Source organism: Saccostrea cucullata, unplaced genomic scaffold (assembly GCF_032062105.1).
Source record: "Saccostrea cucullata isolate Sc308-1 unplaced genomic scaffold, CSIRO_AGI_Scuc_v1 ctg326, whole genome shotgun sequence".
Taxonomy (NCBI): domain Eukaryota; kingdom Metazoa; phylum Mollusca; class Bivalvia; order Ostreida; family Ostreidae; genus Saccostrea; species Saccostrea cuccullata.
The window spans coordinates 243,430-270,159 of NW_026930161.1; the positions used below are offsets into that span (position 1 = coordinate 243,430).

The window sequence follows — 26,730 nt, forward strand, 5'->3', positions numbered from 1 at the left end:
ATTTGCAAATGACGTTATATTAGCCTTACTGACGCTTGACCCTAGAGAGGTAGAATTTTAATTCGCATTAGTTTACCTAGCATTAGCTGTCGTGTAAAAGCAATTTAATTCACATTAGTTTGATTCGCATTAGTTTACTTCATACTAATTTACTGCGAATTAAACTCGTCGTGTGAACAGGGCATTAAATACCCGGTAGTCAAAAAAAATTCAAAAGTAGGTCATGATGACCTACATTTTGATTGACATTTTCCAATACCCCTTTTAAGATGGAGCCCTTTATTCAAAAAATGTGGGAATTGCTATGCTAAGATGCATTACAACATTGTTGGCTTAAAGTAGCCTGGTGTTTTTTGTGTGTTTTTTTTAAGTAGAAAGTTGCTAGCTAGTAGAAGATAAACCTTGATAAAACTCTCATCTTGAGTGTCAGAGCTAAGAATAAATTCTTGAAAAACAGTCATTTTTACAGATTTATTATATAAGCCAGATATTTAAATTTTATCAAGTATTACATTAAGACAATGGTAACACAGATTTACAGGGTACAGTTGAACATCATTATGGTGTGTATACTACATCATCTACTATAGAATGAACAGTACATGGTTCAAACATTTAAAAAATACTTGTAATTATAGTGATAACATTAAACCATTCACAAGGTTAATTCGAGTCAAGTGCAACTTGTATAATAAATATCTTTTTTTTTTTTTACAAAGGGATTGGTCTTCTGTAGCATTTCATATAGTAAAATGAATATATATATTGATGAGAATTTTTTAAAATCCCATTTTTTCATGTACTGTATGTCAATTTAAGCACTTCCACTGAGCAGCTATAAAAATAACACAAAAAATGTTCTATCAATCACAGAACACATATCAATAAATAGCATACAAACATCTTGTACGGAAGAACCTGGATTGTTTAAGAGGTACAATGTTATCCTAGAATGTTAATGCTGAATAAAAAGGACCGGGTCACTGCAATTAAATAAATTTCCTGCCATTTTTTTTTAAAAAAACAATTTTACCTCCTGAAGACCATTATCTTTTTTTTTTCCTTAAAAATCTATTATTTTTTCCTGTCTAGAAAAACATTTCCCTTTTGTGTGTTTTAATGACATGTACACTTAATATCCACTGTAGAAAATACTAGAATTAATAAATGACTGAAAACAGGTACATATAAAATTTCAGTCACATATAATGAACACCTTTTTAAAGTTATGGTCCCTACAGATGCTTTGTGAAAATGATAAAAGGTAAACATTAATATTTAGTTGCCAAGGATGAAACGTGATTGAAACCAATATCAAAAAATGAGAACCACGTCATACAAGAAAACTACGGTGCAAAAGATGGTAAAAATGATTTACCCCAAAGAAGGAACTCATTATGCAAAAAAAGTGTTAAAGCAGAATACAAATATCAAAAGCATTCAGGTATTTGTAGCTGTATTTCTCATTAACTTCCAAATCCTTTACCCCCCTAAAAAATCTTGAGAATTTTCCTGTTTTCCATTTACTAGGATTGTAGAATAATTTTACCCATACTTTCTTCAAGTTTTTTTTCATTATTATACAACTTAAAAATATTTTTAATATCAACAAGTTTACAATTCTGAAGGATTGTTCTATATAAACCAAATCTACTTGAGCACTACTGGTCTACATTGCACAATACAAACATGTATGCTGTTCTTGAGATCCAATAAAATAAGCTAAGACCTACATGATTTTTGAGCAAAGAGAAATCAGCTTCAGGGATCCAAAGATAAATTTTTGGCCTTATTTTCACTTAAAATACTTTCCAATAAGACATCTTTTGATGTAAAATGATTTGTAATTGCAAAAATCATTTCATAAGCATATCTTTCTGCTTCTACATTTAAAAAAAAAAAAGAAAAATAACTTCTACATTATGATTCAAGCTTTGTTCAAGTAGCAACATTCATACAGTATAACCCATATCACAAAATTGAAGATTAGACTTGAAAATTATTTGAAAATCATACACCTGGTATTCATTAAATTAACCACTTTAAATGGAAAATTGAAATTTCTGAAATATATATAAGACTATATCCTTTATCGAATATAATTTTCTTAAAATCTTCCTCAAGTGTTTGTCAACTTGAAAACCAAATTTAAAATGTTATCATTTTTTTGAGTAATTTTAATCTATACACACTGTTTAAGTTGTGATTAAAAAAATGTTTTTCAATTACATATATTTTTTCAATTACATATATTTCTGGAGTAAATTGCATGATTTGTAAGGATCAGATATCACATAAAATCTTACATAAATGTTATCAAATGAAAAAGAACTAATGTAAAACTATGGTTAGCAAAATATAAAGCAGTAACTTGGGTATAAATAACTAATACTTTAAATCAGTATTAAAAAATAAATCATGAGTTGTAAACAATAAAAAGAAGTTTTCAAATAACCAGGACTAATCTACATCCCATTTTTCAAGCCAGCAAAAACATTGCTTTTCTGAAAGAATGAAATTTCATCATATTTATGGTTTCTTCTTCATGTTCATGCATAAATGAATAACTATACATGAATTATTATACTGTGGTATTACAGTACAAAAAAATTACCGTAACAACAGTTACTGGTAACTGTTATCAACATTACATATTAACTTGTACACATACACAGAAACTAAATACATTTATGGATCATTGCACAAGTTTTAAGTAATTTTTTTTCAGATAAAATGATTTATACAAAACTGGCCAATAAAATAGCCTCCTATTTGATTGACAAACTTCCTTTTGGCTCCCTTCCAAATGAAATATGGGTATGTGGGTATAGACACCAATGAGGTTTTAGTAGAAATCACCAAGGAGAAGAAAAAATGTCTGTGTTGAATTCTACAAAATTCTGTGGTAGTACCAGCAGCAGATATCAGATCACACATCACAGGGTCAGCAATGCCACCAATCACATGTGGTTTTATCTGGTTTACAACCAGTCAATAATTCCACTCATTGGTCAAAATAAAGCACCAATATAATTTGGTCATATCCAGTCTCGTTTCTCTCTTGCCCTGCATACTCAGACACACATCCATTTGCCCACAATAGCTGTATACTGTTTTTTTTTTTTATCTAGCATTCATTGCTTGTTGTATGGCTACAAAAAACAAGAACCCATTTATGAATACATGGTTGCATTTTCAAATACATGTACAAGACTATTTAAATGGGTTTGAAACATGGTTTTAAAGAGCATTTTGTCCTTAAATGTGAAATTCTAAGATAATACTATAAATATGAGATGCTAAACTCAAATCTTCCCCCAAAAGACAAATGGATGCATCTCATCAAACCCTAGACACCTTTTGTTTTAATATCTCCAGGTAAATCAAATAAATACTATCAATGGCCATTCTAGCAATGTTCTCTTTCTTTCAGAGGTGATAAGCAGGATAATAGCAGTCTTACCAGCAATGATTTCTGACTTCATTTTGTTCATTTCTTGTCTCATTTCTGTAAGGATTTCTTGTTTCAGAGATTCCAAGTCACTCGGCCCATTACTGGTAACTACTTGAGAGGAGGAAGTGGCTTCCTGACCCGTTAATGAAGGCTGGCGCCTGTCAAAATCAAACAGGTGTTCAGAATATCTTCTAATTATTGAAACTTAAAGCAGCTTCATGTAACAAAATAATACATTTATATACTGTAGACGTACTTTTTTCCACGGGGTCATAATTCCGCGGAATCACAATTTCTGTTTAATCCGCAGATGGAAAATTACACGGATTTTCTAGACTTTCACTATGTGTCTTACATTCATATTAAGTACGCTTGGACAAATTTCCACGGATTATTTGTGACCGCGTACATAGCGTAAATTAATACCATGCGGAAAAAAGTACTTCTACAGTATTTATACTCATTGTTTACACATAAACACAGTAATACATGTACTGAATGATTGACTAAGGTAGATGATAAAAAGCAGAGACCCATGTCTGTTAATTTACTTATCATTAGAGCATGGCTGTGTTACAATTTTTATTTGCAAAGGCACTCAAAAGTATCATTTACTTGTTTGGGTGTTAAAAACATACAATAATACCGGGTAGTTATGCAAGTGAAAAAAAAAGTAAATTCAACTAACATTCATTCAAAGAAACAATAGTTTTATCTATGAAATTTTCTAGATGAAAGTAACATGCAGTTACATGTAATATTAAGTTTCAATAAAAAATTAAGTGTAGAAGAAAAACAAGGAAAAATATTTTTTTTTTAAATTACATCCAAAATTAAATACTGACACCATATCCATATTCCCATGTGATATAAAGTAAATACAAAATAACAAAACATTCTAGACATTCTTTTGTTTACTAAAACATGCAAAGCTGAAGAAAATGTATGAATGATGAAGAAAGTGGAATATGAATTATTGTGAATATTAAATATTTTTATTTCTTCCATTCAGACAAACCCAAATGCTTGCAGACTCTGCATAAGCCTATCTAATTGCATCTCATCAGAACTAGAAATGGGGAAAAGAGAAGCAAATGAAATTGTTGCTGTGAATAAAACTCACGATAACACTTTATTAAATGAAGGTCGTGTTTGAACTTCTCCTGAAATTCGATTGGAGAATTCTGTGGATATGGAGGGAGATGATGAAGAGGTCCTTGCAAAATTCCGGGGAAGGGTGCTAGCAGAGGAACTACGAACACCAAGATATCAGATATCAGCACAGCGCCAGCTATCATAAACACTTCTATACTTTACTACCCGTGTTTTTAAGCATAAAGAACAATGCCACAAATAACACAAAAAAACGGCAAAACTTGAATTTAAAATTGGCTAAATAGGGACATATAAAAGCAATGCATTACAACAGCAAAAACTGACACATCAAAAATGATAGTTTTTTAAGCTTTAAAAAGTATATAAACTTGCTGAATGAATACTTACAATGACTGACTAATTTTCAAACTCCCTCCCTCTGAATTAACCAAAACAATATTTGAAAGTTTACTTGACTTACTTTCTCACTGGTGTGGGTGAATTTGTGCTTCCGTTTACAATCTTGGCAGGGGCAGGTGGTGGGGGGTGGGATCCCCCTCGCTTACTTCTGTCCTCTGGGGGAGTAGATCCCTCACTCTGCTACAAAACAAATAACATGGCACATACTTAGAGAGGGATAATACACTGTAGTAAATCATTATTTTTTTTATTTATACAAAATTTTATTCACATAAGTGAATGGGATGGGGCAGCAGGCAAAGCCTATTTTAGCCCTCTCCCTAGTAAATCATTCTTTAACAATTCATAAACTTATTGTAACACATATAGTCCAGTCCTTTTCTGATAGCGCATGCATGTAATACTAATAGGGACATTTTTAGATTAACATTGTTTTTTTTTTTTTTGTACAATCTCCAATCTCTTGCCTTAAAATATTTATTTGTAAAGAAAAGAGAGACATAAATTACAGAATATTTACCATATCATTCTGAGATGCTTTCTTTCTCATGGCGAGTTTTTTGGCGAGGTCACTCATAAAGTCACCTCCCCCTCCTCCCCCACCACCACCACCACTACTGCCACCACCGCCACTGCTGCTGCTGCCACCACTACTTTCTTCATTCTGCAAGAAATGAACATATTAAACCTCAAAAAACACTATCTAATCAAGTTTTTAGTATAATTTATAATTGGGAATCTCTGTATGAGTAATTGGCTGTACTCACAGGTGCTTTCTTTAACTTTGCTGATTGTAAAGCAGCAGCTAATCCTCCACCGCCTCCACTTGGAGCCTTGGGGGGTCCAGATGCAGGGGGTGGGGGTGCCCCTGGAGGAGGAGGGGCTCCTGGAGCTGGTGGGGCAGGGGGAGCTGCCGGGGCTGGTGGGGCCGGTGGTGCTGCAGGGGCAGCGGGAGCAGGGGGTGGTCCTGGTGGGGCCTGTGGTTGCGGTGGTGCCTGTGGTGGAATGTTTGGTTGGGCCTGCTCCATTGGCTGCATATGACTGTACTGAGAAGATGGGGCTGCAAAAGTGAAAATATAGCAAATATAGACTTTTCTTTGAAACATTAAAAATACCAAAGCTGTAAACATTTTATCCTCTTTCATTTTCTGAGTTTGAGTTTCAACTATCAATTTATCATTTGTCAATCAAATTAAATTACCCGGTACCTGCTCTAATAAATTTATCTTGTCTATATATAAAGCTTTAATGTATTTCAGATTCAGTATCCAACACAAGACTGTTTGTTTCTTACCTAGATGCATCATCAAATTTGATTCATATGGAGCTATAGTTACATAGGAATTATTCACTTGAACAAACACTTGATCAAAAATCTATGAATGGACTATTCACTCAGTATACCGTACATAGGTCAGATGCATCACTCTATGCTTCACCAATACATGTTGTAGGCATCCCTTCACTCATCATCCAATTAAATTTGGTCCAAGTAGATCTTATAGTTATCAAATATATACCTCCTCCAAGATTTAACCTAGTCTGTTTTTTTTTTCAAAAACAAAACTCAATTTCAGCATCATACACAAAACTGTGGTCAACTATGCAAGTTAGTTCAAAACTTGGAAATGAACCTGCTCCAAGAGGCTAAATAGTGTTTATTATTATTTATAAAAGAACATCAAATCAAAGATGCTTCTTTGGCCACTATAGTGTTTTTATAAACCTCGAAGAATAGATTAGTAGTTTAACATAGAAGAGGTCACTGTGGAGATGTCACAAAAGTGCTCCCTACCTCATAAAGGTCAGTTAATAGTGACTACTAGTTCAATGCTGATTTTTAAAAAAAATATTATTACATATAAAAACATAGGAGATATCCTTCACTTACGTGCTCCTCCTGATGGGTGTCTCTGATAATCCCCAGTACTGCAAAAATAAAAGAGTCTTTTTAAAAAAATTCATAATGTGCATGTACACAATAGCCAGCATAAATATGCTTCTATTATTTTGTACCAAAATGGTTTTTTAAATCAGCAAATAGATTTATAAAAATTATACGATTCAAACTAAAAGAAAACTGTATTTCTCTCTTAATAATCATTTTTTTTGTTTGTGTTCCTCTGCTTTTTATCATTTTTAACTCCTCTCTGTTAGAGAAAATAACTGGCTGAAAGCTGCAAGCACTCTTACTAAATACTCTACATTAAAACAATGTTTCTGTTGATTGATTATGTTATAGCCTGATTTACTTCTTCTCTACTGAACTTGGCCTATCTATCAAAAGAGCAAAAAAAAAAAAAATCCAAACACTTAAATTCCACCTTCCTTTTTTTTTTAAATTGTAATTTCTGAAAATCTTCTTTAACATGTTTAAGCAGTACTGAAATGATTTGTCAGTTTTTTCAACCTTATTAAAACAAAGTACATTTCATGAAGAGGATGTTTCCATAACCATATGCAATCAAATGTGAAAACACACAACCAGAACACAGTGAATTCTTTAATGCTGTTAATTTATAACTGTCATTTTCCATGTGTTAAAAGTGTAACAATTTGAGCCTCAAACTTCAGACTTACTTTTCATTTGGTTCTCTATAGCAGAAAAAGTTTCGAAAAAATGTGTTATCAATGTTGCAAATAGTATATTGTACACCAACTTTTATTCCTGTGCAAGAATAATTGCGAGTTCTGCAACCTACTTTAAATGGCTAATATTAATATCTGCGAACCAAAAATTTGTGTAGAATCTGTAGAGAATTGTTTCTCGGTCATGAAGATTGAATTCAAACTGACAAATTGTAAATAAAAGAAGACGTGAATAATAGTTGGTTTACAGTACATCAAAGGTATGGCATGTAATATTCAATAAAAACAGTCTAAAGGTCACCCATTGACTATTGTACATGTAAATGCCTTTTCATAAATATAAGAAATTGCTTTAGTGTAATCAGTGACATTTTTACTTACTCTGGTCCATTTTGCTGGGGCTGCATCGGTGGCCCTGGAGGTGGCATAACAGGGGGGCCAGGCCTACCAGCATCTGGGAAGCAAAAATGAAACAGGAAATCAATGGAGTCTTTCTTTAGATTTATACTAAAAGATGGTTTTATTTATTGATTCATGAATCATATAAAGCTACTCATATTTCATGTTCATAAAAATAAGGTATTGGTGAATAATGGCATTGAATATACCTGGTAATGATGTACGTGACTAACAAGTACTATTTTTTCGATTTCTTCTCTGTTATCACAATATCTATACAAAACTTCATTGCTGTTGTATACCAGACTCTAGCACTACTGTCAATACCAGTGACTTAAGACATGCTTTTGATAACTTACTATTGATGGTATCTAAAGCAGTAGCCATGGCTTGAGCAAAGCATTCGGCATCCTCTTTATTGGCAAAGTTCAAACCATAAACCTGGCGGTTGTCTCGCCATTGATGAAATGTGGGTGTGGCTTGATTGTATTTCAGCCCACGTATGATTGCACAATTGATGACCACCTGAAAAATACAGTTTTTACTTAATAACAGAAAATTTTTATTGCAGAGGAGGAGAAAACAGGTTCTACATTTTTTTTTTTTTCCGAGTAACAGTATAAAAGTACATTTTCCAACGAGAGCTTGAAAATTAATTAAAACAAAACCTGACTGAAAGGACTCTCCCCCTCCCTCTAAAAGAATTATCTTAAAGGAGGAATCAAAGTTGCTGCACTGTAGATGATTTTGGTATAAATCGCTAAAAATTATAATCAAGAATTCAGATTCAAAGTTTCAATATTATTTCCTGCCATGCTGGCTCAATATGGTACCTACCTCATGGTCCTGTAACTTTCTGCCCACAACTCTAAATGTGTTATTTGTGGTATGTCTGTAGATCTGGACTTTGGAGAGTCCTTGAGATGTGCCGCTAGCCACCCACTTCTTAGCGGCATCATCATATAACATGACATTGGCCCTGCCTGAAGCTATTGGGACCTCACTGAAATAAAAATACAAATTCATTTTACTGTTTTAATGCTTTTAATAACCCATACAACTGCATCAATCTGAAAGATTAACAAAGAAATGTCCTTAGCTATAAAACACCTAGGAGTTAAGCAAATGTAATCTGTATTGCTTATTAAAGCTAGAACTTTTGACTGTCTTTACTAACTATACACACATTAAAGTTGATGCTGTGGTTCAATGAACTTTCAAATATGATAAGTAAATATTTCAAATACCTTTGGCATTCCAAATAGTACAGAAAGGTTTAAAAGCCTCCATTTTCATTTATCATTTCATACCTTAGAGCATGCTAAATATTTTTCATGTCCAAATAAAGTTAATTTGCATTTGAATTTCTCCATTAGCAAATCTGATATCATTGACAGGGTTTATGCAATCTAACCGAAATCCATTTAATTATCGTCCCGCAAAAATACACTGACCCTAAGTCCATTAAAGGTACTTGGACACAGATTTGAAGTTATTATTTTCTCTATAATATTACGACTTATATATTTTAATAGCATTTCACACAAAAATTAATTAAAATCGTTTAAAAGATATTGAAATTTCAAATTTTTCGGTGGGGTTGACATATCCTTGCACTCTCACAAATTTAATTTTATTCTTAATCCTTAGGAAAAAATCCGTTTTATATAAATGAAAAATATTAATACTATAATCCAGAAAATTCAGAGTAGACACGTTCGAAAGGAAAACAAACACACAATATATTGTCAGTCCGTGCAGTTGTGGTAAGCAAACTGTGACGATTGAACGCACCCGGTGAATTCTAAATATAAACAATAACAGAACTCGAGCCCTGTTTACAAAAACTGTGTACATAACACAAGTGTGCTCGATTTGCTCAACTCTGTACGCATCTCTTAGTTTGGAATGACGATACTTGTGAAGGTGTTTTGCTTTCTAACATTTCTACTCTGAATAAAATTATTTTTCTTGATAAAAGTTTTAATATTTCTTATTAAAACACAACAAAATTGCCACTTTTCCTTAGGATTAAGAATAAAGTTAAAATTTGTGAAAATGCAATGATGTGTCAATCAAACCCACCAAAAAATAAATAATAACTTTTAAATGAAATAAGATTTTTAATTAATTTTTGTGTGAAATGCTATTAAAATATATAATTCGTGATATTATACAGAAAAAATGAGAAAATATTAACTTCAAATCTGTGTCCAAGTACCTTTAACCTACCTCACCAGGTGACTGGGGTGAAAATACATATTGCCAGAAAGATCCTTCATATTTCTTTTAGTTTTGAAAAATTCTCCACAAATCACTCTAAACTCTTAAAATATTCAGCTACTCAAGATAAAACAAGTGTCAACACTATACTTATTTCATGTATATCTTTTGTTAACTCAGAAATGCACTTTATCAACGAAACATAATATTTCAAACATTGTATGAGAAGACTACATAAAATCAACACATTGAAAGATAATATATTTGGTTGATTGTCCAATTACAGATGGCTCTTAAGATTCTTGCTACTGACATATAACAATAATGGTATATCTCTTTAGTTCATCTGGCTTGACAATACACACCTGAAAATTCAGGTACGGGTAACATAACATTTCTAACTGCCATTTAACAAGGTCTGAATACAGATAACCTGTATTGTATTCCAATGTGGAAAAGGAACAGCTTATTAGTTAGTATCATTACACAACTATAAAAAGCCACAAATCTTACTCATCTGATATTTCCTGTTATTAAATATTGATTAAATCATAGTACAGAGTGCTTGCATGACAAATTTGTGCATTAAATTTTGCTCAATTTCCTTTATTTTCAAGTCAGACCTGTCACACTTCCCTTAGTTACGAATGAACTTTTTTTTAAAGGTGTTCAATTTGTGAAATTGAAGCTCAGAGTGAAATATAGATTAAAATGCATGTAACAGGAGGTTGGGTTGGGGGTATAATTCAAATGGGGTTACACTCTTATGGTAATATAGATCATTGCACAATTCAAACTTAACATCAACATTTACACATTTTAATACATACCGGTAAATACACACAAGACATGACAAAACAGCAAGTTATTGCACTGGCTACAAGATTATAGGAACTATAAATGTCCACTGCTCATATCTTCGATGTCAGTGTGTTCACTACAATAACACAACCCTTATTTCCCAGAAAAAGAACCTCTAGACTGTATACCTATATAAGCACAGTAATTTGGTATCTTTATAAGTATTGCAATATATCACCCACCACAGATCAACACCCCCCCCCTCCTCCCTCTTCCCAGCCAGAAATATCTATCAACATCAAATTATGGTAAACAATGAAATTATGATAAACAATTTAAGTTTCTGACCCCTTACTAAAAGGACTTAAAGCTGCTCATGCATCATACATACGTACTTATATTTAGTTTACAGGAAATTCTAAATTTCCGCTGGTGAAATTGTACATGTATTTATGCACAGTAGTAGTAAATCTGTCAACAAGAAATTGTACAATTTGTATACTAGTATATCTACTGGTAAACTTATACAATGTATATATCAAGTAATCTACCGGTATACTAGTGTATCTAAGGGTATATCTGAAAGCTGGCCTGACAAGACCTCCTGTCTCTTTATGAAGTCTCTTTATGAGGTTTTGTCATTTAAATAATCAGCCTATTTAATCTCTGACCTCCCCTTCAGATAGTTTCACTACTGTGTTTCTGTCTTTCACTCCTGGCATGCTGAGGTTCTACAGGTGTAAACACACCTCTGTGTTACCTGAGTAATGTAATGGCTAATGTACACTGTATTGTATCAATGATGCAGTATCAAGTCCTTGACATCTCAAATATGACAAACATGATGGCTATTTAGTGTCACAAACTGAGAGTATCAAAATATTTTGATTAATCTAGTAGACTCTATGTTGAAAAATAGGCACCCTAATAATCAGTATTCACTACCAGAAATTGTGTGGTTCTAGTAAATATCAACTTTTGTTATCTATATTAAATTATATTTCATACATGTATTGTTGAACTTTCTCTTGATGTTCAAAGATGACAATATTGAAAGATATCAATTGGAATTTTTAAGAGTTTAAAAATAACATAAGTTACGATTTTTGAGAAGTATCTTTTTCTGCTTTTTGAAAATTACATTGCATATTAAATCACTCTTTTTTTCTCCAATTTATTAAACATTTAATCATCTTTTCATTTAAAGAGATAAACTTTATGGAGAGAGAGATCATACATATTTATGCTATCATAGTGAGGATCATGTTTGTCATTTTGATATAATTGTTTAGGTATGTTTATAACCTGTTTCAATTCTTCTTGTGTTTTGCCTGTTCTTGAATAATTAAACTGGACAGAATTCATAATTTTTGATGCCACATTTTTTCCAATGCCATGTGTTTTTATTTTTATCTTTAAGACACAAAACTTCACATAACAGAGAATGCAGTAATATGCACTTTACAGGAAAACCTGTCAAGAGCTGGAAGGAAGTTATGGAAAGAAGATTTGTATAAAACTAAATATAGAGCAACCTGACTGAATGTCATTGATGTTTTATTCCCTAGGTTCTAGTTGATATATTTTGTGTATATATCTTCATAATTTAATAATGAAACCCTGTTCCTTGTTGAGGATGGTATTAAATGTCAGAAAAGGGAACCATAATTAAAATTTGTACCAGATTTCCATTTCCTCTTTCCCAGACATTCTAGAGAACAGCTTTATCTACATCAAATACAATGTAAGTTATCCACTTTAAAATCTTTTAATTGTAATAAAACCATACAATCCTTGTTTCCTCCTCTCAATAAGGGGTGTTGTAAAATACATGTATATGTTCATGAAAGCTAGTCAAGAGAAAGGAAGCTACACATATTTTGCACTACGCTTAAACCAGAAACATGTTATGTAAAGCACTTCCATGATCAGCATTAACAAGCAATACCCAAAATTTGAGAAAGACCCCAAAGAAAGTGAATGACAAACCCTGCAGGTCCATCCTGGGGGTTGGGTCGGGCAGTTGGCTTATCTTGACCCGGTACTGGTGGCAGTTCTCTAGACTTGTATTTACGACTCATCACAGTAAAACAGTCCCAGCTGAGTCTCCTGACAGCTGATCACATAAAGTACAGATTCCAAAGGACACACAAGCTTAGTAAAATACCTCCAACTGACAAATGAATACTTCCTGGTGTTCTGGTGTACGAGGAAAAACTAATCCGTTTTATCATATACAAGTACGCTTACAAATGTATATACATTATTATAGCACTGTGGAGTGTCTGCTATAAATATCATTGTCCAAATCCTACAAAGTTCTAACCACAATCATACAATCAATAGTGACCACAGAGATCCTCTAGGGTCGTAAGAAAATGTCCTTGTTACAATAATTTGGTGTAAGCCTGCAATGGGTTTACTTCCTGTCAATTCAACCAATTGTCAAAGAAAGCTGTTTCAATTAACTTGAGTGTGGTACAGATAAATCGGAGTTAGTTGAAATCTTTTATTCAGACTTTTCTCCTCATACATATGGAGTCCTTATTAAAGGATGTAATTAGCAAATAAAGGTAACATATTAATAATCTTAGTTTATAGATCTGAATTTTCTCTTGACTTTACATTAATTAACCAATCGAGACCCTGGTATCGGTACTAAATTACAATATTCTTCATAAACTTGGACCATGCTCTATTAAATTAATAAAATAATCACTGTCCTCAATTCAAAGCTGTTAATTTTATTATTTTCTTCACTTAAAATGAGAACAGATCAATAAACTACCTCATATCTACAATCTATTCTCCTGCAGCAAATCCAACAAAAAATTTTAGTTTCTGCAAGTCATTCATGAAACTCATCTGGAGCCCAACAATCAGCTGATATAGCTCGTGGATTTTTTTACCAACCAATTCCATCATAAATAGGGCCAAATCAGAGGAAATGTACAATAACATGGAAATAAAGGAAATAAATGCTTTAACAGAATCACAATGAGTCCTGGAAGTGGTACATTTCTAATATGAACAAGCTCCATTAGAATCTCTAACATCTAATTCTACATGTATATGTGGGAAAAATGCATCCAAGCAAACTGAATTGTATTTTAAATTCATCTTTTAAATGGTCATTGTATTGCTGAGAGCCAATTATTATCTTGTGTCTGATTCACTCAACAATTTGTCTCAAGAATCCATCCTTAACATTTAGTATTTTGTTGCATTTAAAACAAACTGATTCATGATATGAAACAGCAGGAAACATTCCAAATCATTGGCATTTCACTAACACAAATACATCATACAGCTACAACTATGTCAATCACCACAAAAACAAATATGTTCGTGACCCAATAAAAACAGTATCTCATCACATTTAACATATGGATATAATCTCAGTTTCTACATACAGCTTGCAAGAAATTCTTCTTTTTTCTGATTTTTAATGCTTTTATAGATAAACAATTGTGCCACCTTAGTAATTTAAGTCACAGTGATAACCATATATGCATATACATGCTAAGAAGACTTGAATACAGTATATATACACATATACTCAGCTTACCCATAGGGAGTAGTATAGAGCTCCTCATCTTCTCTATGAACAGTTGAGATTGTGTCATATGGATTGTCATATGAACATTCCATTTTGATAGTCTCTAGAGCTGTAATTTTATGAAAACAGTTCAGATACGGTAAGTTGTGTTCATTTCTGGAAGTACAGGACCAGATTGTGCCACTGAAATTACTGATAAAAAAAATACTGTTCCTGGATCATCTCCTATAGTTTCATTTGGAAATCCAAATGGACACAACAATCCAAATTTTGATTGATGAAATAGAATTCTTGCTGGAGGCATAGACAGTAATTACTGGTATGTGAAGCAGTTTCAAAACAAGCACTTAATTACAAGTCACTGTTGCATTTTCTCCTTCACTTAATCCACAAAAAACGCCATATGCAAATTATCTAACTGAATGAAAACTGCAATAATAGATTAAAGATTTGAACTAAAAATATTTATGACCTGAGTATTTTCATCAGTGGTTAAAGAATTTCAAATAATACTTAAACACAATGGAGGCATGACACTTGCCAAAATTGTCCAACTAGTCCATCAAAACGAGCATGTCCAAATCCTTATTTTCCATATGAAAGGCCACTGTATAATTTCTGAACAATTATGTTTCAAGAAAGAGAGTGTGTAAGTAAACTTTCCAAACAACTGGTTACTAGTTCAGAGACCGATTTATCTACTTATCTAGTAAAACATGTGCCTTACTCTGCAGCTGAACTTAAATTGAGCATTTCCTTTTTTCTGGCTGAATATCTCAGCCATAATGTTGAAGTCAGATAAGTATTGAATAAAAATGTACTCTGGACTAGACACCATCATACAAAAATCATCTGACCAACATTTAAGCTCAGCTATTTCAGACTGCATGGTCTTAACTCCCCTAGTTCCACTTGAAAAATAAAGACCTGATCAAAAGACAGAGGCCTTGGAATGAATGGAACAATCTTGGGAACAAAACAAGTGAGTCTTCAGAATGGTAATCATTGATTTTTCTGTGAAATACTTTTTTTAAAAAAAATCAGTAATATAATCCATAATAAATTGCTTGTAAATTAGTGATATGTTTTTGCTGGTATAGGAATTAATAATTTGATTCCTGCTATTTAACTGCAGCAATATTACAAGTATAGTGTTCGCTTTCATTTAATTTTAGGTACATACAAAGATAATCAGACACTTCACTTTTTTTTCCATTATGTGTACACTTTTTTTATTCAATTATGTGGTAAAAGTGACTGATGTTACAAATAAATTATTTATAACTTTGCACAGATTGCTGAAGCTGAGACAGCTGAAATATTAATTTTTGCACTTCTATATATATAGATATCAATCCCAGAAAATGGTATGTAACAGTAAAAAAAAAAAAGAGTCAAAAGACTGGGATGTAAAAGTAAAAAAAAGAGTCGACAAACTCAGATTTATTATGAATCAGTCTCTGAATTCTCTATTTATTTCATGGGGAACCCGAACAGATGCCGCTTTCATGTTATTGCAGCAAGATCTGAAGCGTGTTACTCATAATCCAGTACACTGCAAGAATATACAGTCTGAAATGTTTTCTACTTTAATCATCGACAGGAAACTAAAAGGTTGTCTCTTATCTTCAGTTTTTGTCATGAGTTGGACTTCTTCTTGAATGTAAACACAACATATTTATAACAAGGAAATTAGATTCAGAGAAAATCTCATTTAATAAAGCCAAATACACACACTGTTTCAACATGTGAATTTAGTCAAATATGATGTACAGCAAAACTCGGTTTATATAACGAAGTCACTGGGACCTATGAAATTACTTCGTTATATCTGTAGTTCGTTGTAACTGTATAAGAAATTCATTAAATTTATATTGCTGGGGATCCAAGATGACTTTGCTATATCCGTAAATTCGCAATATCCGTGTTCGTACTAAACAAGTTTTGCTGTAAAATAAATTCTTTATTTTCAACATATAACTGCAAAAACAAACCATTATATTATAAGGCTTTAATTATAGATTTAATTAGTATTTCTGATTATATTTCATCTGTTATAAATAGTATGTATTTGTTTTCACAAACTAATAAATAAATTTAATACACTGTTAACAAAACTATTGAAACAATATCTATTACAGCTGTTCACATAATTTTCACATAAATTTTTCACTCAAAAATACACTGTTAGTAAATATCAGTTCACTTGAACATGTTGAATTATTTTAGAATTTGAACTTTTTGACTACAAAATTGTGCACTTCATACATTGTGTAATACATTGTACTATATCTTTTTTTTTTTAATTAAATCAAAGCAAATGTTATATGTACATGTGCATATATCTTTCAGTATATCTAACTTCAGGTACATGTTGTCAATTAATGTTTAGGGAGTTACCTAGTTCATGTAGTTAGTTAAATCATGATAAACTGAGACTATCTTGTAATATCACTTTTCATAATATTTTACAAAAATTATGTCTCTCTGTTCTGAATTTAGGTGAATCTATCACAATAATGTATAAAGCTAAAAGATGCACCAGAATAGTTTAACTGTTTATTGTACCACAATATGATACAATTTGGGATACCACACAGTAGCTTGGACTTTGGTTTACATTCTTATTACTCTGTACAGTAGTTAAATTTTTGGTTTTATAATTTCTTTTTCATTCTTAAATTAATCTTCCACATACAACTATGCATACAAATTTACATGAGTGTATATATTGTAGATAAGTAGATATCTACAAAAAATTAATTTTCATTGTAACATCATTAGAACTAGAAGGAGTTTACTTATTTTGCCCCAGGAAGTGCTTTAAACATTTGACACTACTTGCACTGACTTATAAACTTAGTTACTGTGAAGTGTTTCACTGTTCTAAGTGACTCAACATAGGTGGGTAAATCAAACTTTGCAAGGCATACTTCCTAATACAAGAATACACTTCTAATTATGCTAACTAAATCAAATGTACAGAATCTTTTATGATTAAGTTTTAAATCTTAATGAAACAGTACTATTTCATTAAAAATGAGAGTGTATACATCAGATTCTATTATTATATTAAAGGAAGGAAAAAGTGAAATACTTTTCAAATACTAAGTATGAATATAGATTTATAATTTCTTTTTTTTTAATGGAGTTCTGATAATCAGTCTCCACTTCTGTCAGTGAAACTGTCTGCTAATAGCAGAAATAGTAGAAGGCACAAACTTCTTATTCAAATGACCTCAAGACATCTCTTATCAACAGAACTGTACTTTATAAATTTTCTGTTGCAACTTTTTGTGGGATTTCTCAGATATTAAATGAGATTAACTAAAACACTTATATGTTTTTGCATGTATTACATTCAGCCTCTCTTTACCATGTTTACATTTATATATTGTAGAAGTGATCCAGTGCTTTCCCACAAGGGCAAAATCTGCCCTCAGCTGTTATCTTTTTTTTTATTTCCAGTGGATTCTTTAAAAACTGATCGAGGTTGAGCCAATAACTTACATGTAATATTTCTTACACTGACTCACTGTTTTACCAGTATTTACATTGTAAATTTAATTGTATATGCAAGTGTTTTAAAGATTAAATGACTATATGAACAATATCTAGCCAAAACAGCATACATATCAACAAAAAACCCATGAATCATCAATGAATTGTTCTACCTGATATATAAATTGATCACAGACAACACCTGACACAGATCATGAAGATAAAGAATATGTACAGTACATGTAAAGATGTACACACTGGTCATCATATGAACAGTGTTATAAAAATAATGAATGTTTCTGATAAGCTATATCAATCAAAAACTTTTCATTAAATAATTGTCTTAATTCTTTTTATGATCTTCATGTAATGCATTATTTTAAACTTAATTACGCTCCGTAACAGTATTTTTATGCACATAAGTGGCAGAGTCATAAGTTTTAATTGTAAAAAAAAATCCAGAAAAATTTAATCCCATGTACCCTAAACTAAAAAAAAACAACAACAGTTTAGTTGAGGGTGGGATATTTCTTTCAAATTTTTTTTTTACGATAAAAATGCTAACTCTTAAATGTGTTTATGCATGCAAAGCATTCATATTTTTTATAATGTACTAGTTTATGAACAAACATTTGGTAATACTAATAAAATGTAATTCTACATTATACATAAAAAAATAAATTGCACTGCAGATGGTTATTTATAAATGGAAAAGTGCTCTGATGATTATTTTTAAAAGTTTGGCTAGAAGTCTAAAGGAATGCAGAATATCTCTTTGCTGAACTCATATAATGACTCATCTAGCTTTTCAATATTCAAACTATATTTCACCACTCAATTATAATTTACGGTACATAGGGTGCTCTTTAGCACAATAACAGATTTGTTGACTTGTGATCACCGCGTAAACAGAATCTTACAAAATCACGTCTTCTAATAACACATTTATGACTAACAATTTTATGCATTTGTCATGTTCGTAGAGCTTTCTTTTATCCATTTTTGCATTGGGCTGTGATATGAAGAATATTTCATAACTCACCTCATAATTTATGAATTCCGTTGTAGTGCGATATTTGTTGACATTCAGTACGTCTGCTTTTTAAGTGTAATAAGTCACTCAGGCAAAGCAATCAAGTGGCCTACTTCTCCATCGGCAGGAAACGTTTTAGTTTCCGGATTGATTATCTCACATACCTTCCTCAACACAAAAGTGACGCCATGTTTTTTGACATAATACGGAATCATGGGAAAAATAAGAATGCTTCTTTAAGAAACCTTTGTTAGTAAACGAATCTTAGATAAACGTGAAGTTAGTGCTAAATTTTGTTCTTTCTTTATCAAATATATTTATTGTATCACAAGAACAAGTGTTTTTGTGTTATTAACTTCTGAAAAGAAAATAGTAAAATCTTGGGTAACTCTAATAACAGAAAACGATCTAGGGCAACGATAAATAACGTAAGGCCTATAACAGGCTGTATAACGTTAAATTATACATGTAATTCAATGACATAGTATAACGAATACTTTTGATAAAAAAAATTATGCGCATTAATAAAAATATATTCGCTGCGAACAACTATGGAATGGTTTAAGTTTAATAAACTGTAATTATGTTTATACCAGTATATAACTTTACAAATACAAATTTCTGTAATATTATTTCAATAAAACTCATGAAATAATCCATGCCAAGCATTTTAGACAAAAAATATATCAAAATCTACAAAACATTTCTTTTTCTCTCACTAATACCTAAATAAAAATTAACATCTTATTTTAACCGTCTTTTAGTATGATCATCATATGTAGTTTACTTCCGGTTTACAGGACTGGCACGTTGCAAATGTAACATATTGTTTTGTTGCAGGCAATATCGTCCTTATAACTCCAATATGACATATTTAACGTCATGGGAAGAGTTTTCAAAAGCAGCTGAACGCTTATATTTGAATGACCCGCAAAAGGTATGATATAAAAGTTTAATTAGTCAGACATGTATGGCATGTTTCATACAGTATGCTAGCTACTATACAATAATGTACAGTGTTATTGTATGAAACAAGCGCCTGTGATAATCCGCTGATAATATTTGCCTAATTATATGTCACATACAAGTTCATGCCATCACAAGTACTTTACATTAAATTGATTTTATTCACTCAAAAAATCTGACAATGCCAGGTCCGGCACAATCAGGTCCAGTCCAAAGACTATTTCTACCTACGTAGGTATTAATAGCTATGTAGGTATTTAAAGCTACCAAAAGTAGCTATTTTTACCTACTTTATATAATTTATGCATTTTGCGACCAAAAGACCAAACGGCGCAACATGGTGAATACCATATTTTTTGAATGATGAATAAGACAAAATTTTGGCCAAAAAATTATTACTTTATGAATCAGCAATTTTACATTAGTTTCTATGCAAAATTGATAATATACGAAGTTTTTATTTTTTGGCCAAATTTTTGTCATATTCATCATCAGTGTGACTGTATCAAGAAATTCTGTGCTCACCATGTTGCGCCGTTCCTGCATTTGGCCACAAAATGGAGGTAAAGCAGAAAGTAGGTAAAAATAGCTACTTTGGGTAGCTTTAAATACCTACGTAGCTATTAATACCTACGTAGGTAGAAATAGTCTTTGGACTGGACCTGACAATGTCTTGATTAAGCTATATAGCTTGATTTAGCTTTAAAGCTTTATTAAGCTATTCGGAATAGCTTGATTAAGCTATTTTATCACACTTTTTTCTTAAATGTTTTATTTTTTCAGCATGTGCAAAAAGTCGCACCTTGGTGCAGTGGGAATATTAAACTTTGAACTCTTCTGAATACAATGCATGTAAAAATCACTCACCAAATTGCGTCTCCTTGAGAGACTTTGAACTCAAAGTTTTAAAAGTTTGGGGGCTATTGATGAGTGAACACACAGTTATCTCTTGAATGAAATTATAAAGGTGGTCAGTTATGGCCAACAGGATAATTGATTAGTAACAGTTCAACACAATGAGAAGCAATCATACTTATTCACGCCTCACCGCACTCAGTATAATAGTGCAGTTACACAAACAATGGAAATTCATCTTTTGCTTAAAAGTATTCAACAACAGCAATGTTAGAACTTTCTATGGTTTAGGTTGTATTTTTGATAGCCATAAGTACATATATGCATTGTCAAATACTTGCGACTTTTTGTTTCTTTCTAAAAATGTTTTTGTTAAAAACTGCATATAAATAGCTTTATTAACCTATTTTAAATAGCTTAATAAAGCTATATAGCTTTTTAAAGCTATATAGCTTAATCAAGCGATTGTGCTGGACCTGAATGCCATTTTATGGTTGATCTTAATCAGGTTGGGACCAATCGCCCACACAGCACTGTGAAGGCCTACTATGAGAAATCAATGGAAAATAGACATGAAAAAAGGGGGACCTTTTTAAAAATGAATTTTTAAAAATGAAGCTGTTTTATTATCACAGAACTCAAATACTTATGGAAATAGCATAGTATAACCCACTCTGCAATGTATGAAGTTTGGTCCCATCGATGGACAGTCACGTGACGAATGCATAGTTCGTGTACTGAATGTAGGTCATGAACAAATTTCAATATCGCAAGGGCATACCCTAGTTGAAATTAAAAATTCAAGCTATTAATTGTTTCTGCATACTTTGTAGTTTCTGAAAAGTGCTGCTGCTTTGAATAGAATTCGCGTTTTAATAGTTAAATTTTCAGGTAAATAAGCCAATGTCGAATTATGTTTGACTTTTACCAAATATTTTGTGTGCTTATAAAATCACACCCATGATTTAAAGAAAGCAGCTGCACTTTTCAAGTTAAGAAAAATATCCTTTATCTATAATTATTCAAAAAATTGTTAACATCTATTAAGTGTATGCCCTTGCAAAAGTACGATTTTATGAGGCATCTCATTGTAAAATATATGTAACCTGCACATAAAAACACGACATAATTAATAAATTTAAATACATTCTCTTGAGAGTTAATGAATTATCACACTAAACAAAGGATATACATTGGTATTAATCGACTATTTAAAACCTGATAAATAATATTCCGTTTAATAATAAAACGCATTTTTCATTGTTAAAAAATTCCTAAATTTGCCTGTCACAGCACATGAATACATCATTTTTACCAAAATGACGTCATGTGTACAAGTTCATTACGATCAGTGCTTTGTCTATAACCAGCTACATGGGATTCAACCAGCAAGTTTTTTAAATGCATTGATAAGTTTTATTGTTGTTTATTATGCAAATACAGTTAAAAGTTGCAAACTATTTCATTTTCAGGTATAATGAGAAATACATAAAAGTCATATTTTTGTGTAACGTCACAGTAAACTTTTCCCGTATGAATTAGGCCCCGCCCCCTTATTCAAGCCTTAACAATGCTGCGCAAATGGGATATAATAGTCCGTTTGGGATATAATATCCCAAATGGGCTATAAATTTACAGTGCAAAAAATGGAAATTTTTATTTTGGCTATAAATATCATAAATCCGCATCAGGACACTTAAAACGGAAAAACTTTTGGTTGACTCATGGAACTTCCGAGGGATCAATCTTCTTAACAATGGGCATACAGAAAAACTTGTCAACCAAAAATTATTCCTTTTTAAGTGTCCTGATGTGGATTTATGATATTTATAGCCAAAATAAAAATTTTCATTTTTTGCACTGTAAATTTATAGCCCGTTTTGGATATTATATCCCAAATGGACTATTATATCCTATTTGGGCGATTGGTCCCAACCTGTTAATATGATGGAATTACCTTCACTATTGAAAACTACCACATAGATATTGTATTTGACCTAAACTTTTCAAACGAGTGACCATATTTAAGTTTTTTGAGCAGACGCTTGATTTCATGATGGTGTATTTAATATATTTATCAATATATTATGTTTTCCTAAATGTGTCTGAATACACCCATAACCATTCAAATAAGAATGAAAAATCCCTGAAATTAGCATGTTTTAAATATATCATATTACTGTATATATATATAAAAACGGAAGGTATGACATCTTAGATTTCAAGGGGCGCCTTGGTTCACAACAGATTTTAATTATTTTGAATTTCTACACTTTTCATGCTGGGGTAAGGTGAGATTTGGAAAAATGATTGAATAATGCTATTCAATCGTCTTCCCATTAGAACTTGGATATAACAGTGATGCAGTAAACCAAAAAATGTCCACTAATACCCAACACTGAAACTGAAAGCAATAGAAGTTACAATTTTTAACTATCTAAGTGCAGAGGCTTCCCATAATTACAGAAAAAGTCTAGAGAGTAGAGAGGTTAGACATCAAACATGTTCTGTCTAAGACTCTTCATATAAAACAACTAGCAGAGACCTTTTCGCAAAAAATATACCGGTATTGACATCATGTGGATCAATCAATGGAAATTTTGAGCAAAGGAGTAATAATATTAAATTAGACCATCATTAAAAATATTTTGTTTGATGTACTCCAACCATCATTTTCCAAAATGGGGTGATAGGTAGTTAATTTTTCTATCGCTTTAAAAACTTTCAATCAAAAAGCATCCTAGAGAACTTATATACCTTAGCTTTCAAATGAAACAATCTCTATTTCTATGGGAATTTAAAAAAATGAATAAATGTTAAAAACTTCAGAGTGCTAAAAGAAAATGATTGGTTAGGGGTAATCGGAATACATCAAACAAATCATTTTTAGGTCACCTGAGTCACTCAGGTGACCTATTGCTATCTGTTTTTGTCCGTCCTCGTCCATCGTACGTCGTTCGTCAGTTGGTCATAAACTTTTGAACATTTTCAATTGAACCAATTTCAACCAAATTTGGCACAAAGCATCTATGGGTGAAGGGGAACAAAAATTGTGAATTTCATGATCCCTGCCCCCCTGGGGCCTGGGGGGTGGGGCCAAAACCACTAAAATTAATGCAATCTTTAAAAATCTTCTTCTTTACTCCTGGACATCAAGCAGTCAAACTGTTTGCATGATTGTAATCAGCATTGAGTCCTTTACCAAAATTGTTAAATGGCCCTGGGGTCACTTGTGCTAGGGCGGGGCTAAAAAGTATATAGTGAAAATGCATTATTTCTTTGAAAATCTTCTTCTTGCGCATGAATATTAGATAAATTAACTAAGTACATAGTTATGATGAGCAAGAGTGCCTCTAACAAATTTGTGAATTTTAAGGCCCCAGGGTCAGGGGTTATGGTGTCATAAAATAAACATTATTGATTATATAGTGAAAATATATGAATTCTTTGAAAATCTTCTTCTTTACTCCTGGGTATTAAATAAACTAACTAAGTACATAGTTATGGTGAGCAAGAGTGCCTCTACCAAAATTGTGAATTTTATGGCCCCAGGGTTAGGGGTTCTGGTTTTAGGGCGGGGCTCTATTGATTATATAGTGAAAATACATGAATTCTTTGAAAATCTTCTTCTCTGCTCCTAGGTTTTATATAAACTAACTAAGTACATAGTTATGATGAACAAGAGTGCCTCTACCAAAATTGTGAATTTTATGACCCCAGGTCAAGGATTCTGGTGTTAGGGCGGGGCTGTATTGATTATACATGTGAAGTGAAAAAACATTAAATCTTTGAATATTTTCTTCTTTGGTCCTAGGTTTTAAGCAGATGAACTACCTATATAGTTATGAGTAATCCCTAATCTTCAAGAATTGTAAATTTCAAGGCCCAGGGTCAGTTGTACCATAGAGGGAGGGGGGGTGGGGGTTGGCTGTACTTATATACTGAAAATGAATGAATTGTTTGAAATGTGTTCCTTGGTATTAATCAAATATTTTTATATGCCTTTCCAAAAATAGTGCAATGTTTAAAGAGTCAAGGGTTCATGTGTGGTAGCGACACTACTGATTATTGCTGAATATTACTGATTAGTTGAAATGCATTTTTTGTTCCCCCACCCTGCCTATGGGTATAAAGAAACCAAACTAAGGAACTGCTAAGTGTATAGTTATGATGGCCAAATTGTAAATGCTATAGCATCTGGCTTAAAACATGGATCAAATTCAATCATTGTTGAATAATGCTCAGGTGACCTATAAGGCCCATGGGCCTCTTGTTTTTAATGTTGGCCTTATTCACAAACGTAAAAAGATATTTTTATTTTGATTTTAAAATATTACAAGGAAGTGCTATTGTATTGTTATAATTTTGTTGTCTTTTATTATATTCAGTGCCGGTTTGTTATCAAGTACAGACACTGTGATGGGAAATTGAATGTGAAGATAACAGATGATCATGTGGTAAGAAATAAAATATGTGAATACACAAATAAAATAACAGGATTTTTATCAACTGTAGTTTCTTTATTGGGGATTATAAAAACTTGAGTAATCAAGAAGCCTCATAGGTTAAAAATACAAAATAAGTAGAATTTCAATGATATATAAGAATCTGGAATGAGTAGGATGATGTGTCTCTTCTCTTGAGCCTAATTAGGGGAGCTAATAACCAGGTTATCCATAATCTACTAGATTTTACCTATGTATCATTTTGCTGTGCATAATTTAAGTGAGCTAATCTATACCCCCAAAAGCTAACTCAAATCATTGAAGGAGTTAGCATGATTTCAGTTCCCTTTGACCAGGACTGCATATGGGGCTACATGTGTTTCCTTTGGTTTTGCCTCAGGGAAATACAGTCAAGCCTTATTATTTTTAACTCAATAGGACAAAGGAAAAAAAACTTGAGATGTCCAAGAATTTGTGATATTGAAGATGGTGAAAAAAGGTTGTGACTTTAAAATCACTTCAAATGTACAATCCATGACAATCTAGGTGTTTAAGATACCAAAGTTCAACTGCACTACTGGCCTTGTGAAATTGGAATCTTGCTAACTTTCTAATGATTTGCATAAATTCTATACTTATTACACTGTACTACATTTAATGTTTTAATATTTTTTCCCAGTGCTTTCAATACCGAACAGAACATGCTCAGGATGTGAAGAAATTAGAAAAACTGACAAATCAGTTGATGAGACATATGGCATCAAAAGAAAAATCCTAATACTGTTCTACCAAAAGGAGATATGTGTTGTGTTTGAATGTTGTACATAAGTGTAAGCTGCATCATGTTAGACAGATATACAGAAACAAGAAACCTGTAAAAGAAATTTTGAATCTTTTGTGAAATATACATTATTCTGGATATTGTGTCAAATTTACATTATGGCAATGGTTTAAAATACATATATTGTTTTTGTGAAAAAGTAATTTTAATGGAAAGGTCATACAAACCTTTTGTATCAGATGAAATGCATGTACCAGTAAATCATTTTAACCATTTCTTGTGGAATGGAGAAATTTACTCCATAATATGTTTTCAATTTGTCACATTTTGTAAGAGGTCAAAATTGTAGGTAGTTGTTTTATCAGGTCTCTAACTTGTACATAGTTTTGTCTTAGTTTATATTATGTTACATGTATATTTGGATAATGCATCTGAAGAGAGAATTGTAATAGAAAGTCAGCAGTGTAAAAGCAAATGATTTCAGGTATGGGTGATGAGTGACGGAAAATAAAATACTTGAAAATAAAAGACAAACTCTTCTTTTTTTAAATTAATAGAAACATTATTCTTAGTTGTTTTTAAATTTATGTACCCATCGTTTGTTGAAAC

At 31.9% G+C, this 26,730-nt stretch overlaps 2 protein-coding genes across 7 annotated transcripts; one reads left to right on the forward strand and one right to left on the reverse strand.

Moving 5' to 3' along the window:
• Nucleotides 1–457: 457 nt before the first annotated feature.
• LOC134283106 (vasodilator-stimulated phosphoprotein-like) lies at nt 458–19,275 on the reverse strand. Of its 4 annotated transcripts, none has more exons than XM_062765544.1 (11): nt 19,084–19,275; nt 8,795–8,960; nt 8,317–8,482; nt 7,940–8,012; nt 6,861–6,898; nt 5,737–6,029; nt 5,490–5,633; nt 5,031–5,149; nt 4,578–4,706; nt 3,464–3,612; nt 458–3,152 (listed from the first exon to the last, which is right to left on the reverse strand). In XM_062765544.1, the coding sequence occupies exons 1-11, from the start codon at nt 19,086–19,088 to the stop codon at nt 3,124–3,126; spliced, it is 1,311 nt and encodes a 436-aa protein (XP_062621528.1). In that variant the 5' UTR covers nt 19,089–19,275; the 3' UTR covers nt 458–3,123. The 4 variants fall into 4 exon arrangements, with proteins under 4 accessions (XP_062621528.1, XP_062621527.1, XP_062621526.1 ...); XM_062765543.1 differs by lacking the exon at nt 19,084–19,275 and adding an exon at nt 14,550–14,683; XM_062765542.1 differs by lacking the exon at nt 19,084–19,275 and adding an exon at nt 12,971–13,332.
• LOC134283107 (signal recognition particle 9 kDa protein-like) lies at nt 14,770–26,730 on the forward strand. Of its 3 annotated transcripts, none has more exons than XM_062765547.1 (4): nt 14,770–14,859; nt 19,915–20,011; nt 25,284–25,352; nt 26,020–26,730. In XM_062765547.1, the coding sequence occupies exons 2-4, from the start codon at nt 19,940–19,942 to the stop codon at nt 26,116–26,118; spliced, it is 240 nt and encodes a 79-aa protein (XP_062621531.1). In that variant the 5' UTR covers nt 14,770–14,859; nt 19,915–19,939; the 3' UTR covers nt 26,119–26,730. The 3 variants fall into 3 exon arrangements, with proteins under 3 accessions (XP_062621531.1, XP_062621530.1, XP_062621532.1); XM_062765546.1 differs by lacking the exon at nt 14,770–14,859 and adding an exon at nt 15,482–15,522; XM_062765548.1 differs by lacking the exon at nt 14,770–14,859 and adding an exon at nt 16,138–16,154.